This window comes from Ranitomeya variabilis, chromosome 6, assembly GCF_051348905.1.
Source record: "Ranitomeya variabilis isolate aRanVar5 chromosome 6, aRanVar5.hap1, whole genome shotgun sequence".
In the NCBI taxonomy this organism is placed as follows: Eukaryota; Metazoa; Chordata; class Amphibia; order Anura; family Dendrobatidae; genus Ranitomeya; species Ranitomeya variabilis.
The window spans coordinates 2985269-3002200 of record NC_135237.1 but is presented as its reverse complement, the minus strand read 5'-3'; the positions used below and the strand labels follow the sequence as shown (position 1 = coordinate 3002200).

The 16932-nt window shown below is 45.9% G+C and overlaps 1 protein-coding gene across 4 annotated transcripts in view; it reads left to right on the top strand.

The window, feature by feature from the left end:
- The window catches only part of AGAP3 (ArfGAP with GTPase domain, ankyrin repeat and PH domain 3), a 498289-nt gene that overhangs the window by 218485 nt on the left and 262872 nt on the right, over positions 1 to 16932 (top strand). For all 4 annotated transcript variants that reach the window (XM_077267735.1, XM_077267734.1, XM_077267731.1 and 1 more), the window contains exon 9: positions 3882 to 3974. In XM_077267735.1, the coding sequence (XP_077123850.1) occupies positions 3882 to 3974 (93 nt within the window). The remainder of the gene's footprint in view (positions 1 to 3881; positions 3975 to 16932) is intronic.

The window sequence follows — 16932 nt, the reverse complement described above, 5'->3', positions numbered from 1 at the left end:
TCATGAGCAGGACCAGTGAATATATGAATAGAATATGGGTGAAGCTGTGTAGCCACTAACCTTAAGAGGTTATGGACCCCTGCATAACCTCGGTGTGCGCGTGATGGATGATGGTGCGTCCAAGGGGTAGATGGCTGACAGCTGCGAGTGGTGGCAAGATGATCTGCTGTGGTGGCCAGGCAGGGCTTCGGTGTTCCTCACTGTAGGGAGATTCCCTGTGCGATGCCTGGAAGGACCGTGGTGCACCCTGGGAGTCACGTGACCGTAGGTCCTTGCGGTTACGAGACGGAAGGTCCTGAACTGCCAGTGAGGCGCCTGTGAGAGCAGCTCCTGGCCGCACCCTCAGGGAGGGAGAACAGCAGTCTTAGAAAACAAAATCACGGTCTAGTGAGGAGAATATGGTGGAAGCTTACTAGAGGGATTAAAAGGTGCAGACCTTTATTGGTAGATAATCCATAACGCGTTTCAGCAGCGTTATGCCGTCTTCATCAGGTGGCAGCTAAACAATGGTGGTTAACAGAATATTTAAAAGAAAAGAGATCCACTAAAACAGAGCAATTAATTAAACACTGATAAAATGGGCGGATCATAAGCGCTCTTGGGGTGCCAGAACACACTGTGCAGAAAAAACATGAGAATCATAGAATATACAAAATACATTTTGCTACAAAGAGAAATGTGGGTAATTAAAATACCGGTATTAATAAAATCAATGTTAAAAAGCCATAATAATAAAGTCGCAGAAACAATAAAAATACTATTTGACAATGTTATCAATAGTGAGATTTCAACCTTCTGGAGCCAAAGTGCGAAGCTTAAGATCCAGTAACTTTCCCTACTGATCAGATGTCTCAGACGATGGTGAGCATTATCAGCTGTCGGATCAATAAGTTATTTCCAAATCACGTCCTATCAGTTTAATTACACACAGCTGGCGCCCAATGGGGGAGCAGAACCTTCTCAGGGGGATCACAAGGAAATGTTCAGCATGGGACTTACATATGAGGGTCTGAGCAAAGGGGCTGAACACTTAGGACCATGGGATAGCTCAGGTTTTCTTTTTAATTAAATTTGCAAAAATTTCTACATTTCTGTTTTTTTCAGTGAAGATGGGGTGCAGTGTACATTAATGAGAAAAAATGAACTTTATTGAATTTACCAAATGGCTGCAATGAAACAAAGAGTGAAAAATGTGAAGGGGTGTGAATAGTTTCCGCACCCTCTGTATTTCTTGCTGCCTTCTTCATTGTGCCCTTCGTCCACTTCATCCAACATTATTTCTCTTCTGTTTCCTCTCTCCTTCCCCCGGGTTTTCCGTCCTTTTCTCTGAGCCCTTTCTCCCAAGTATTTCTCGCCCTTTTCTGTCTTTCCGCTCTTCTTTTTCTTCTCTTTCCTCTTCCCGGTGTTTCTCTCCTCTCTTGTTTTCCGCTCTCCTTTCGCTGTGCCCGGTCTCCTCATCTGTCTGGTAACATATCATGTGCTGGCTTCTTACTCATTTTGGTGGTGCATCTACGTTGACATCATTGATTGATTGTCCCCCATGTACATTTTTTTAATTTCACGATGTAAAAGTCTCTTACATTTTGTATGTCACGGTGTGTGACTTTATATTTTACATGTCCGTGTGAGATTCCCTTACATTTTGTGTGTCACGGTGTGAGAGTCCCTTACATTTTGTATGTCACGGTGTGAGAGTCCCTTACATTTTGTATGTCAAGGTGTGAGAGTCCCTTACATTTTGTATGTCAAGGTGTGAGAGTCCCTTACATTTTGTATGTCACGGTGTGAGAGTCCCTTACATTTTGTACGTCACGGTGTGAGAGTCCCTTACATTTTGTACGTCACGGTGTGAGAGTCCCTTACATTTTGTATGTCACGGTGTGAGAGTCCCTTACATTTTGTATGTCAAGGTGTGAGAGTCCCTTACATTTTGTATGTCACGGTGTGAGAGTCCCTTACATTTTGTACGTCACGGTGTGAGAGTCCCTTACATTTTGTACGTCACGGTGTGAGAGTCCCTTACATTTTGTATGTCACGGTGTGAGAGTCCCTTACATTTTGTACGTCACGGTGTGAGAGTCCCTTACATTTTGTACGTCACGGTGTGAGAGTCCCTTACATTTTGTATGTCACGGTGTGAGAGTCCCTTACATTTTGTACGTCACGGTGTGAGAGTCCCTTACATTTTGTACGTCACGGTGTGAGAGTCCCTTACATTTTGTATGTCACGGTGTGAGGGTCCCTTACATTTTGTATGTCACGGTGTGAGGGTCCCTTACATTTTGTATGTCACGGTGTGAGAGTCCCTTACATTTTGTACATCACGGTGTGAGAGTCCCTTACATTTTGTGTGTCACGGTGTGAGAGTCCCTTACATTTTGTATGTCACGGTGTGAGAGTCCCTTACATTTTGTACATCACGGTGTGAGAGTCCCTTACATTTTGTATGTCACGGTGTGAGAGTCCCTTACATTTTGTATGTCACGGTGTGAGAGTCCCTTACATTTTGTATGTCACGGTGTGAGAATCCCTTACATTTTGTATGTCACGGTGTGAGAGTCCCTTACATTTTGTACATCACGGTGTGAGAGTCCCTTACATTTTGTATGTCACGGTGTGAGAGTCCCTTACATTTTGTATGTCAAGGTGTGAGTCCCTTACATTTTGTACGTCACGGTGTGAGAGTCCCTTACATTTTGTATGTCACGGTGTGAGAGTCCCTTACATTTTGTACGTCACGGTGTGAACAGTTCTTAAATTTTGGACGTCACAGTGTGAGAGACCCTTGTTGTGGTGTGAGAGTTTCCTCACTTAGTACTTTTTTTCTACTGGAACATTTCCCCTTTTCTAGACTGGGACGTTTCAGAGGCTTCCGCTGGCTGCCCTGCCTCCTTCTCAGAGTCGTGTTTCTGTTCTACGCAAGTATCTGACTGCTCACTCTACCAACTGCTCCTGAGTGGTGGTCTTACACCCATTCTTCCCTGTTGCGGGGTAGTGACTGAACGGAAATATACGGGACCCCCTTTTTCCTCCTCCTTCGTGCCCGGGCAGGGGGCGCTGAGTGCTGGGCACCTTCTCAGTTGGACAGCTGCTTTCTACCCTGCAGCCTGCACGGACCTTTTCCTGGATTTAGACTTGGAGATTTAGATGTGGGGTTCCTCATGGGAGTTCCCAGTCGCCTGTTCCCCATCTGATTGACATGCTGCTGTTTTCTTCCTGTCCGAATGTATTTCTTGTGCTGTGTACCTCCATGGGAAGCAGTTTTCTGGAGCTAGCATTTTGCGGATTGTAAATGTACTATTGTACTCCTTCTTTCTTTGCTCTTACACTGTTTCCAGAATTCCTCTTGTACATATGGAGCTCCATTTTGGACTCACAACTGTCTCTAATGCTGTTTTGTACCTGATTCCTTCTTTTGATTTCTCGGTTTTGTTCTGGTGACCGTCTGTAACTAAATAAACTGGTTGGAATGAGCCGTTTGCTTGTGTTGTCCCCTTCATGCATGTTGACATTTCACGCCTGTCTCCATGCAGGATTCCTGCTGCCGCACAGGATAGGCAGGGGTGGGGTTACTGGAGTTCTGCGTGGGCGGGTGCTTCTCTGCTTTGGGTGTGTGTGTACACTCTCCTGTGTGTGTGTCTCACCTTGATATTTGTGATGTTCCCTTCCTTGTATATGCTTTGTTTCTGGTCACCCCTTTCACCTATGTTTGAATGCTATTTTAGCAGCACCCTAGTACTTTTCCTTATGACACCTTCTATTTCGGTTGTGTGTAGTAACCCATCCCCCTCACACCTCCGCAGAGCATGATAGCGTATGTGCGCGCACCGTTCTCCCTCCTGTACCATTGTAATGTGCCCCTGTATCTTGTTCTCTTCCAGTCTCGGAGGGGCGCAGAGGTGGACAGAGAGAAGAGGGCCCCGGATTGTAAATCTGAGAGTGTTGGCAGTGGAAGAGCCATTCCTATCAAACAGGTGGGGCCCCCCTGAGCAGAGAGCTTGTGTGAATGAGTGGGGTGCTTGCTGTAGGGGCTGTAGTAGACAGGGCAGGCAGCTCATTGCTATCCCACGGCGTCAGCCGGAATCCCGTCTGTGTCACTGCGCACTCGCTGTGTCTGTTGCTCCTTGTGTGGCCTTTCAATGCTTTGTACATCTCCACACTGCTTTGTGTTTAAGTATCGCTCATGCTCTGTGTGTGAGAGGAATTAGGAGGTTAACACTTGTATCAGCTGGAACAGCAACACACTCGTCAATTCAATGTTGGAATGTGAATGTGTCAAAATGTGGACATTGCACTCCGCCTCATTTACACCCCCAACCCTCATAGGCATACAGTGCATCCCATAAACTCTCCTACAGTTATACCACACACCCCATAATGATACCCCCAACTCCCAGTATTCTGCTCACCCTCATAATTTTACCACACACCCCATAATTATACCCCGTCTCCCAGTATTGAAGAAAAAAAGAGAAATGATCCAGCTGGAGGTGGAGGCAGTTCAGACTTTGTGAGACTTTATTAGACAACTAAAGCGATAAAAAGTTCTTCAAAAAGAAAAAACTTTACATAGCAAACACCTGGCAAACCAGTGAGGAGGATCAACGCGTTTCAACTATGAAGTCTTACTCATGATCTGAACAAAGTCTGAACTGCCTCCACCTCCAGCTGGATCATTTCTCTTTTTTTCTTCATTTGCTGTGGGCGCTCACCCCGAACCGTGCTGGGCGTTGGCAGGTCTGGGGATTTCGTCTACGACCGGTAAGCTGACTATATTCCTTTTTTTTTTGTCTCCCAGTATTCTCCTGTTCACCCTCATAATTACACCACACACCCCATAATTATACCCCCGGCTCTCAGTACTCTCCTGCTCCCCCTCATAGTTATACCACACACCCTATAATTATACCCCCGGCTCCCAGTATTCTCCTGCTCACCCTCATAGTTATACCACACACCCTATAATTATACCCCCGGCTCCCAGTATTCTCCTGCTCACCCTCATAGTTATACCACACACCCTATAATTATACCCCCGGCTCCCAGTATTCTCCTGCTCACCCTCATAGTTATACCACACACCCTATAATTATACCCCCGGCTCCCAGTATTCTCCTGCTCACCCTCATAATTATACCACACACCCTATAATTATACCCCCGGCTCCCAGTATTCTCCTGTTCACCCTCATAATTATACCACACACCCTATAATTATACCCCCGGCTCCCAGTATTCTCCTGCTCACCCTCATAATTATACCACACACCCTATATTTATACCCCCGGCTCCCAGTATTCTCCTGTTCACCCTCATAATTATACCACACACCCCATAATTATACCCCATCTCCCAGTATTCTCCTGCTCCCCCTCATAGTTATACCACACACCCTATAATTATACCCCGGCTCCCAGTATTCTCCTGCTCCCCCTCATAATTATGCCACACACCCTATAATTATACCCCCGGCTCCCAGTATTCTCCTGCTCACCCTCATAATTATACCACACACCCTATAATTATACCCCCGGCTCCCAGTATTCTCCTGTTCACCCTCATAATTATACCACACACCCTATAATTATACCCCCGGCTCCCACTATTCTCCTGCTCACCCTCATAATTATACCACACACCCTATATTTATACCCCCGGCTCCCAGTATTCTCCTGTTCACCCTCATAATTATACCACACACCCCATAATTATACCCCATCTCCCAGTATTCTTCTGCTCCCCCTCATAATTACACCACACACCCTATAATTATACCCCGGCTCCCAGTATTCTCCTGCTCCCCCTCATAATTACACCACACACCCTATAATTATACCCCGTCTCCCAGTATTCTCCTGCTCACCCTCATAGTTATACCACACACCCCATAATTATACCCCGGCTCCCAGTATTCTCCTGCTCACCCTCATAATTATACCACACACCCTATAATTATACCCCCGGCTCCCAGTATTCTCCTGCTCCCCCTCATATTTATACCACACACCCTATAATTATACCCCGTCTCCCAGTATTCTCCTGCTCCCCCTCATAATTATACCACACACCCTATAATTATACCCCGTCTCCCAGTATTCTCCTGCTCCCCCTCATAATTATACCACACACCCTATAATTATACCCCGTCTCCCAGTATTCTCCTGCTCCCCCTCATAGTTATACCACACACCCTATAATTATACCCCGGCTCCCAGTATTCTCCTGCTCACCCTCATAATTATACCACACACCCCATAATTATACCCCGCCTCCCAGTAGTCTCCTGCTCCACCTCATAATTATACCACACACCCTATAATTATACCCCGTCTCCCAGTATTCTCCTGCTCCCCCTCATAATTATACCACACACCCTATAATTATACCCCGTCTCCCAGTATTCTGCTCCCCCTCATAATTATACCACACACCCTATAATTATACCCCGTCTCCCAGTATTCTCCTGCTCCCCCTCATAATCATACCACACACCCTATAATTATACCCCATCTCCCAGTATTCTCCTGCTCACCCTCATAATTATACCACACACCATATAATTATACCCTGGCTCCCAGTATTCTCCTGTTCCCCCTCATAATTATACCACACACTCTATAATTATACCCCATCTCCCAGTATTCTCATGCTCACCCCCATAATTATACCACACACCCTATAATTATACCCCGTCTCCCAGTATTCTCCTGTTCCCCCTCATAATTACACCACACACCCCATAATTATACCCCGTCTCCCAGTATTCTCCTGTTCCCCCTCATAATTACACCACACACCCCATAATTATACCCCGTCTCCCAGTATTCTCCTGCTCACCCTCATAATTATACCACACACCCTATAATTATACCCCGTCTCCCAGTATTCTCCTGCTCCCCCTCATAATTATACCACACACCTCATAATTATACCCCGCCTCCCAGTATTCTCCTGCTCCCCCTCATAATTATACCACACACCCTACAATTATACCCCGTCTCCCAGTATTCTCCTGTTCCCCCTCATAATTATACCACACACCCTATAATTATACCCCGTCTCCCAGTATTCTCCTGCTCCCCCTCATAATTATACCACACACCCTATAATTATACCCCGTCTCACAGTATTCTCCTGTTCCCCCTCATAATTGCACCACACACCCTATAATTATACCCCGTCTCCCAATATTCTCCTGCTCCCCCTCATAATTATACCACACCCTATAATTATACCCCTGCTCCCCCTCATAATTATACCACACACCCCATAATTATACCCCGTCTCCCAGTATTCTCCTGCTCCCCCTCATAATTATACCACACACCCTATAATTATACCCCGTCTCCCAGTATTCTCCTGCTCCCCCTCATAATTATACCACACACCCTATAATTATACCCCGTCTCCCAGTATTCTCCTGTTCCTCCTCATAATTATACCACACACCCTATAATTATACCCCCGGCTCTCAGTATTCTCCTGTTCCCCCTCATAATTATACCACACACCCTATAATTATACCCCGTCTCCCAGTATTCTCCTGCTCCCCCTCATAATTATACCACACACCCTATAATTATACCCCGGCTCCCAGTATTCTCCTGTTCCTCCTCATAATTATACCACACACCCTATAATTATACCCCCGGCTCCCAGTATTCTCCTGTTCCCCCTCATAATTATACCACACACTCTATAATTATACCCCATCTCCCAGTATTCTCATGCTCACCCCCATAATTATACCACACACCCTATAATTATACCCCGTCTCCCAGTATTCTCCTGTTCCCCCTCATAATTACACCACACACCCCATAATTATACCCCGTCTCCCAGTATTCTCCTGTTCCCCCTCATAATTACACCACACACCCCATAATTATACCCCATCTCCCAGTATTCTCCTGCTCACCCTCATAATTATACCACACACCCCATAATTATACCCCGTCTCCCAGTATTCTCCTGCTCCCCCTCATAATTATACCACACACCCTATAATTATACCCCATCTCCCAGTATTCTCCTGCTCCCCCTCATAATTATACCACACACCCCATAATTATACCCCATCTCCCAGTATTCTCCTGCTCCCCCTCAGAATTATACCACACACCCTATAATTATACCCCGTCTCCCAGTATTCTCCTGTTCCCCCTCATAATTACACCACACACCCTATAATTATACCCCGTCTCCCAGTATTCTCCTGCTCACCCTCATAATTATACCACACACCCTATAATTATACCCCGTCTCCCAGTATTCTCCTGTTCCCCCTCATAATTATACCACACACCCTATAATTATACCCCCGGCTCCCAGTATTCTCCTGCTCCCCCTCATAATTATACCACACACCCCATAATTATACCCCGGCTCCCAGTATTCTCCTGCTCCCCCTCATAATTATACCACACACCCTATAATTATACCCCGTCTCCCAGTATTCTCCTGCTCCTCCTCATAATTATACCACACACCCTATAATTATACCCCTTCTCCCAGTATTCTCCTGCTCCCCCTCATAATTATACCACACACCCTATAATTATACCCCAGCTCCCAGTATTCTCCTGCTCCCCCTCATAATTATACCACACACCCTATAATTATACCCCGTCTCCCAGTATTCTCCTGCTCCCCCTCATAATTATACCACACACCCTATAATTATACCCCGTCTCCCAGTATTCTCCTGCTCACCCTCATAATTATACCACACACCCTATAATTATACCCCTGGCTCTCAGTATTCTCCTGCTCACCCTCATAGTTATACCACACACCCTATAATTATACCCCGGCTCCCAGTATTCTCCTGTTCCCCCTCATAATTATACCACACACCCTATAATTATACCCCGTCTCCCAGTATTCTCCTGTTCCCCCTCATAATTACACCACACACCCTATAATTATACCCCGGCTCCCAGTATTCTCCTGCTCACCCTCATAATTATACCACACACCCTATAATTATACCCCGTCTCCCAGTATTCTCCTGTTCCCCCTCATAATTATACCACACACCCTATAATTATACCCCGTCTCCCAGTATTCTCCTGCTCCCCCTCATAATTATACCACACACCCTATAATTATACCCCGTCTCCCAGTATTCTCCTGCTCCCCCTCATAATTATACCACACACCCTATAATTATGCCCCGTCTCCCAGTATTCTCCTGTTCCTCCTCATAATTATACCACACACCCTATAATTATACCCCGTCTCCCAGTATTCTCCTGTTCCCCCTCATAATTATACCACACACCCTATAATTATACCCCGTCTCCCAGTATTCTCCTGCTCCCCCTCATAATTATACCACACACCCTATAATTATACCCCGTCTCCCAGTATTCTCCTACTCCCCCTCATAATTATACCACACCCTATAATTATACCCCGTCTCCCAGTATTCTCCTGCTCCCCCTCATAATTATACCACACCCTATAATTATACCCCGTCTCCCAGTATTCTCCTGCTCCCCCTCATAATTACACCACACACCCCATAATTATACCCCGTCTCCCAGTATTCTCCTGCTCCCCCTCATAATTATACCACACACCCTATAATTATACCCCATCTCCCAGTTTTCTCCTGCTCACCCTCATAGTTATACCACACACCCTATAATTATACCCCCGGCTCCCAGCATTCTCCTGCTCCCCCTCATAATTACACCACACACCCCATAATTATACCCCCGGCTCCCAGTATTCTCCTGCTCCCCCTCATAATTATACCACACACCCTATAATTATACCCCCGGCTCCCAGTATTCTCCTGCTCCCCCTCATAATTATACCACACACCCTATAATTATACCCCGTCTCCCAGTATTCTCCTGTTCCCCCTCATAATTATACCACACACCCTATAATTATACCCCGTCTCCCAGTATTCTCCTGCTCCTCCTCATAATTATACCACACCCTATAATTATACCCCGTCTCCCAGTATTCTCCTGCTCCCCCTCATAATTATACCACACACCCTATAATTATACCCCATCTCCCAGTTTTCTCCTGCTCACCCTCATAGTTATACCACACACCCTATAATTATACCCCCGGCTCCCAGCATTCTCCTGCTCCCCCTCATAATTACACCACACACCCCATAATTATACCCCCGGCTCCCAGTATTCTCCTGCTACCCCTCATAATTATACCACACACCCCATAATTATACCCCATCTCCCAGTATTCTCCTGCTCCCCCTCATAATTATACCACACACCCCATAATTATACCCCGTCTCCCAGTATTCTCCTGCTCCCCCTCATAATTATGCCACACACCCTATAATTATACCCCGTCTCCCAGTATTCTCCTGCTCCCCCTCATAATTATACCACACACCCCATAATTATACCCCGTCTCCCAGTATTCTCCTGCTCCCCCTCATAATTATACCACACACCCCATAATTATACCCCGTCTCCCAGTATTCTCCTGTTCCCCCTCATAATTATACCACACACCCTATAATTATACCCCGTCTCCCAGTATTCTCCTGCTCCCCCTCATAATTATACCACACACCCCATAATTATACCCCGCCTCCCAGTATTCTCCTGTTCCCCCTCATAATTATACCACACACCCTATAATTATACCCCGTCTCCCAGTATTCTCCTGCTCCCCCTCATAATTATACCACACACCCTATAATTATACCCCATCTCCCAGTATTCTCCTGCTCCCCCTCATAATTATACCACACACCCTATAATTATACCCCGTCTCCCAGTATTCTCCTGTTCCCCCTCATAATTATACCACACACCCTATAATTATACCCCGTCTCCCAGTATTCTCCTGCTCCCCCTCATAATTATACCACACACCCTATAATTATACCCCGTCTCCCAGTATTCTCCTGCTCCCCCTCATAATTATACCACACACCTCATAATTATACCCCGCCTCCCAGTATTCTCCTGCTCCCCCTCATAATTATACCACACACCCTACAATTATACCCCGTCTCCCAGTATTCTCCTGTTCCCCCTCATAATTATACCACACACCCTATAATTATACCCCGTCTCCCAGTATTCTCCTGCTCCCCCTCATAATTATACCACACACCCTATAATTATACCCCGTCTCACAGTATTCTCCTGTTCCCCCTCATAATTGCACCACACACCCTATAATTATACCCCGTCTCCCAATATTCTCCTGCTCCCCCTCATAATTATACCACACCCTATAATTATACCCCTGCTCCCCCTCATAATTATACCACACACCCCATAATTATACCCCGTCTCCCAGTATTCTCCTGCTCCCCCTCATAATTATACCACACACCCTATAATTATACCCCGTCTCCCAGTATTCTCCTGCTCCCCCTCATAATTATACCACACACCCTATAATTATACCCCGTCTCCCAGTATTCTCCTGTTCCTCCTCATAATTATACCACACACCCTATAATTATACCCCCGGCTCTCAGTATTCTCCTGTTCCCCCTCATAATTATACCACACACCCTATAATTATACCCCGTCTCCCAGTATTCTCCTGCTCCCCCTCATAATTATACCACACACCCTATAATTATACCCCGGCTCCCAGTATTCTCCTGTTCCTCCTCATAATTATACCACACACCCTATAATTATACCCCCGGCTCCCAGTATTCTCCTGTTCCCCCTCATAATTATACCACACACTCTATAATTATACCCCATCTCCCAGTATTCTCATGCTCACCCCCATAATTATACCACACACCCTATAATTATACCCCGTCTCCCAGTATTCTCCTGTTCCCCCTCATAATTACACCACACACCCCATAATTATACCCCGTCTCCCAGTATTCTCCTGTTCCCCCTCATAATTACACCACACACCCCATAATTATACCCCATCTCCCAGTATTCTCCTGCTCACCCTCATAATTATACCACACACCCCATAATTATACCCCGTCTCCCAGTATTCTCCTGCTCCCCCTCATAATTATACCACACACCCTATAATTATACCCCATCTCCCAGTATTCTCCTGCTCCCCCTCATAATTATACCACACACCCCATAATTATACCCCATCTCCCAGTATTCTCCTGCTCCCCCTCAGAATTATACCACACACCCTATAATTATACCCCGTCTCCCAGTATTCTCCTGTTCCCCCTCATAATTACACCACACACCCTATAATTATACCCCGTCTCCCAGTATTCTCCTGCTCACCCTCATAATTATACCACACACCCTATAATTATACCCCGTCTCCCAGTATTCTCCTGTTCCCCCTCATAATTATACCACACACCCTATAATTATACCCCCGGCTCCCAGTATTCTCCTGCTCCCCCTCATAATTATACCACACACCCCATAATTATACCCCGGCTCCCAGTATTCTCCTGCTCCCCCTCATAATTATACCACACACCCTATAATTATACCCCGTCTCCCAGTATTCTCCTGCTCCTCCTCATAATTATACCACACACCCTATAATTATACCCCTTCTCCCAGTATTCTCCTGCTCCCCCTCATAATTATACCACACACCCTATAATTATACCCCAGCTCCCAGTATTCTCCTGCTCCCCCTCATAATTATACCACACACCCTATAATTATACCCCGTCTCCCAGTATTCTCCTGCTCCCCCTCATAATTATACCACACACCCTATAATTATACCCCGTCTCCCAGTATTCTCCTGCTCACCCTCATAATTATACCACACACCCTATAATTATACCCCTGGCTCTCAGTATTCTCCTGCTCACCCTCATAGTTATACCACACACCCTATAATTATACCCCGGCTCCCAGTATTCTCCTGTTCCCCCTCATAATTATACCACACACCCTATAATTATACCCCGTCTCCCAGTATTCTCCTGTTCCCCCTCATAATTACACCACACACCCTATAATTATACCCCGGCTCCCAGTATTCTCCTGCTCACCCTCATAATTATACCACACACCCTATAATTATACCCCGTCTCCCAGTATTCTCCTGTTCCCCCTCATAATTATACCACACACCCTATAATTATACCCCGTCTCCCAGTATTCTCCTGCTCCCCCTCATAATTATACCACACACCCTATAATTATACCCCGTCTCCCAGTATTCTCCTGCTCCCCCTCATAATTATACCACACACCCTATAATTATGCCCCGTCTCCCAGTATTCTCCTGTTCCTCCTCATAATTATACCACACACCCTATAATTATACCCCGTCTCCCAGTATTCTCCTGTTCCCCCTCATAATTATACCACACACCCTATAATTATACCCCGTCTCCCAGTATTCTCCTGCTCCCCCTCATAATTATACCACACACCCTATAATTATACCCCGTCTCCCAGTATTCTCCTACTCCCCCTCATAATTATACCACACCCTATAATTATACCCCGTCTCCCAGTATTCTCCTGCTCCCCCTCATAATTATACCACACCCTATAATTATACCCCGTCTCCCAGTATTCTCCTGCTCCCCCTCATAATTACACCACACACCCCATAATTATACCCCGTCTCCCAGTATTCTCCTGCTCCCCCTCATAATTATACCACACACCCTATAATTATACCCCATCTCCCAGTTTTCTCCTGCTCACCCTCATAGTTATACCACACACCCTATAATTATACCCCCGGCTCCCAGCATTCTCCTGCTCCCCCTCATAATTACACCACACACCCCATAATTATACCCCCGGCTCCCAGTATTCTCCTGCTCCCCCTCATAATTATACCACACACCCTATAATTATACCCCCGGCTCCCAGTATTCTCCTGCTCCCCCTCATAATTATACCACACACCCTATAATTATACCCCGTCTCCCAGTATTCTCCTGTTCCCCCTCATAATTATACCACACACCCTATAATTATACCCCGTCTCCCAGTATTCTCCTGCTCCTCCTCATAATTATACCACACCCTATAATTATACCCCGTCTCCCAGTATTCTCCTGCTCCCCCTCATAATTATACCACACACCCTATAATTATACCCCATCTCCCAGTTTTCTCCTGCTCACCCTCATAGTTATACCACACACCCTATAATTATACCCCCGGCTCCCAGCATTCTCCTGCTCCCCCTCATAATTACACCACACACCCCATAATTATACCCCCGGCTCCCAGTATTCTCCTGCTACCCCTCATAATTATACCACACACCCCATAATTATACCCCATCTCCCAGTATTCTCCTGCTCCCCCTCATAATTATACCACACACCCCATAATTATACCCCGTCTCCCAGTATTCTCCTGCTCCCCCTCATAATTATGCCACACACCCTATAATTATACCCCGTCTCCCAGTATTCTCCTGCTCCCCCTCATAATTATACCACACACCCCATAATTATACCCCGTCTCCCAGTATTCTCCTGCTCCCCCTCATAATTATACCACACACCCCATAATTATACCCCGTCTCCCAGTATTCTCCTGTTCCCCCTCATAATTATACCACACACCCTATAATTATACCCCGTCTCCCAGTATTCTCCTGCTCCCCCTCATAATTATACCACACACCCCATAATTATACCCCGCCTCCCAGTATTCTCCTGTTCCCCCTCATAATTATACCACACACCCTATAATTATACCCCGTCTCCCAGTATTCTCCTGCTCCCCCTCATAATTATACCACACACCCTATAATTATACCCCATCTCCCAGTATTCTCCTGCTCCCCCTCATAATTATACCACACACCCTATAATTATACCCCGTCTCCCAGTATTCTCCTGTTCCCCCTCATAATTATACCACACACCCTATAATTATACCCCGTCTCCCAGTATTCTCCTGCTCCCCCTCATAATTATACCACACACCCTATAATTATACCCCGTCTCCCAGTATTCTCCTGTTTCCCCTCATAATTATACCACACACCCTATAATTATACCCCGTCTCCCAGTATTCTCCTGCTCCCCCTCATAATTACACCACACACCCTATAATTATACCCCGTCTCCCAGTATTCTCCTGCTCCCCTTCATAATTACACCACACACCCCATAATTATACCCCGTCTCCCAGTATTCTCCTGCTCCCCCTCATAATTACACCACACACCCCATAATTATACCCCGTCTCCCAGTATTCTCCTGCTCCCCCTCATAATTACACCACACACCCTATAATTATACCCCATCTCCCAGTATTCTCCTGCTCCTCCTCATAATTATACCACACACCCTATAATTATACTCCGGCTCCCAGTATTCTCCTGCTCCCCCTCATAATTATGCCACACACCCTATAATTATACCCCATCTCCCAGTATTCTCCTGCTCCTCCTCATAATTATACCACACACCCTATAATTATACCCCGTCTCCCAGTATTCTCCTGTTCCCCCTCATAATTATACCACACACCCTATAATTATACCCCGTCTCTCAGTATTCTCCTGCTCACCCTCATAGTTATACCACACACCCTATAATTATACCCCGTCTCCCAGTATTCTCCTGCTCCCCCTCATAATTATACCATACACCCTATAATTATACCCCATCTCCCAGTATTCTCCTGCTCCCCCTCATAATTACACCACACACCCTATAATTATACCCCGGCTCCCAGTATTCTCCTGCTCCCCCTCATAATTATACCATACACCCTATAATTATACCCCATCTCCCAGTATTCTCCTGCTACCCCTCATAATTATACCACACACCCTATAATTATACCCCGTCTCCCAGTATTCTCCTGCTCCCCCTCATAATTACACCACACACCCCATAATTATACCCCATCTCCCAGTATTCTCCTGCTCACCCTCATAATTATACCACACACCCTATAATTATACCCCATCTCCCAGTATTCTCCTGCTCCTCCTCATAATTATACCACACACCCTATAATTATACTCCGGCTCCCAGTATTCTCCTGCTCCCCCTCATAATTATGCCACACACCCTATAATTATACCCCATCTCCCAGTATTCTCCTGCTCCTCCTCATAATTATACCACACACCCTATAATTATACCCCGTCTCCCAGTATTCTCCTGTTCCCCCTCATAATTATACCACACACCCTATAATTATACCCCGTCTCCCAGTATTCTCCTGCTCCCCTTCATAATTACACCACACACCCCATAATTATACCCCGTCTCCCAGTATTCTCCTGCTCCCCCTCATAATTACACCACACACCCCATAATTATACCCCGTCTCTCAGTATTCTCCTGCTCACCCTCATAATTATACCACACACCCTATAATTATACCCCGTCTCCCAGTATTCTCCTGTTCCCCCTCATAATTATACCACACACCCTATAATTATACCCCGTCTCCCAGTATTCTCCTGCTCCTCCTCATAATTATACCACACCCTATAATTATACCCCGTCTCCCAGTATTCTCCTGCTCCCCCTCATAATTATACCACACACCCTATAATTATACCCCGTCTCCCAGTATTCTCCTGCTCACCCTCATAGTTATACCACACACCCCATAATTATACCCCGTCTCCCAGTATTCTCCTGCTCACCCTCATAGTTATACCACACACCCTTTAATTATACCCCGGCTCCCAGTATTCTCCTGCTCCCCCTCATTATTATACCACACCTTATAATTATACCCCGGCTCCCAGTATTCTCCTGCTCCCCCTCATAATTATACCACACACCCTATAATTATACCCCATCTCCCAGTATTCTCCTGCTCCCCCTCATAATTACACCACACACCCTATAATTATACCCCGTCTCCCAGTATTCTCCTGCTCCCCCTCATTATTATACCACACACCCTATAATTATACCCCATCTCCCAGTATTCTCCTGCTCCCCCTCATAATTACACCACACACCCCATAATTATACCCTGTCTCCCAGTATTCTCCTGCTACCCCTCAT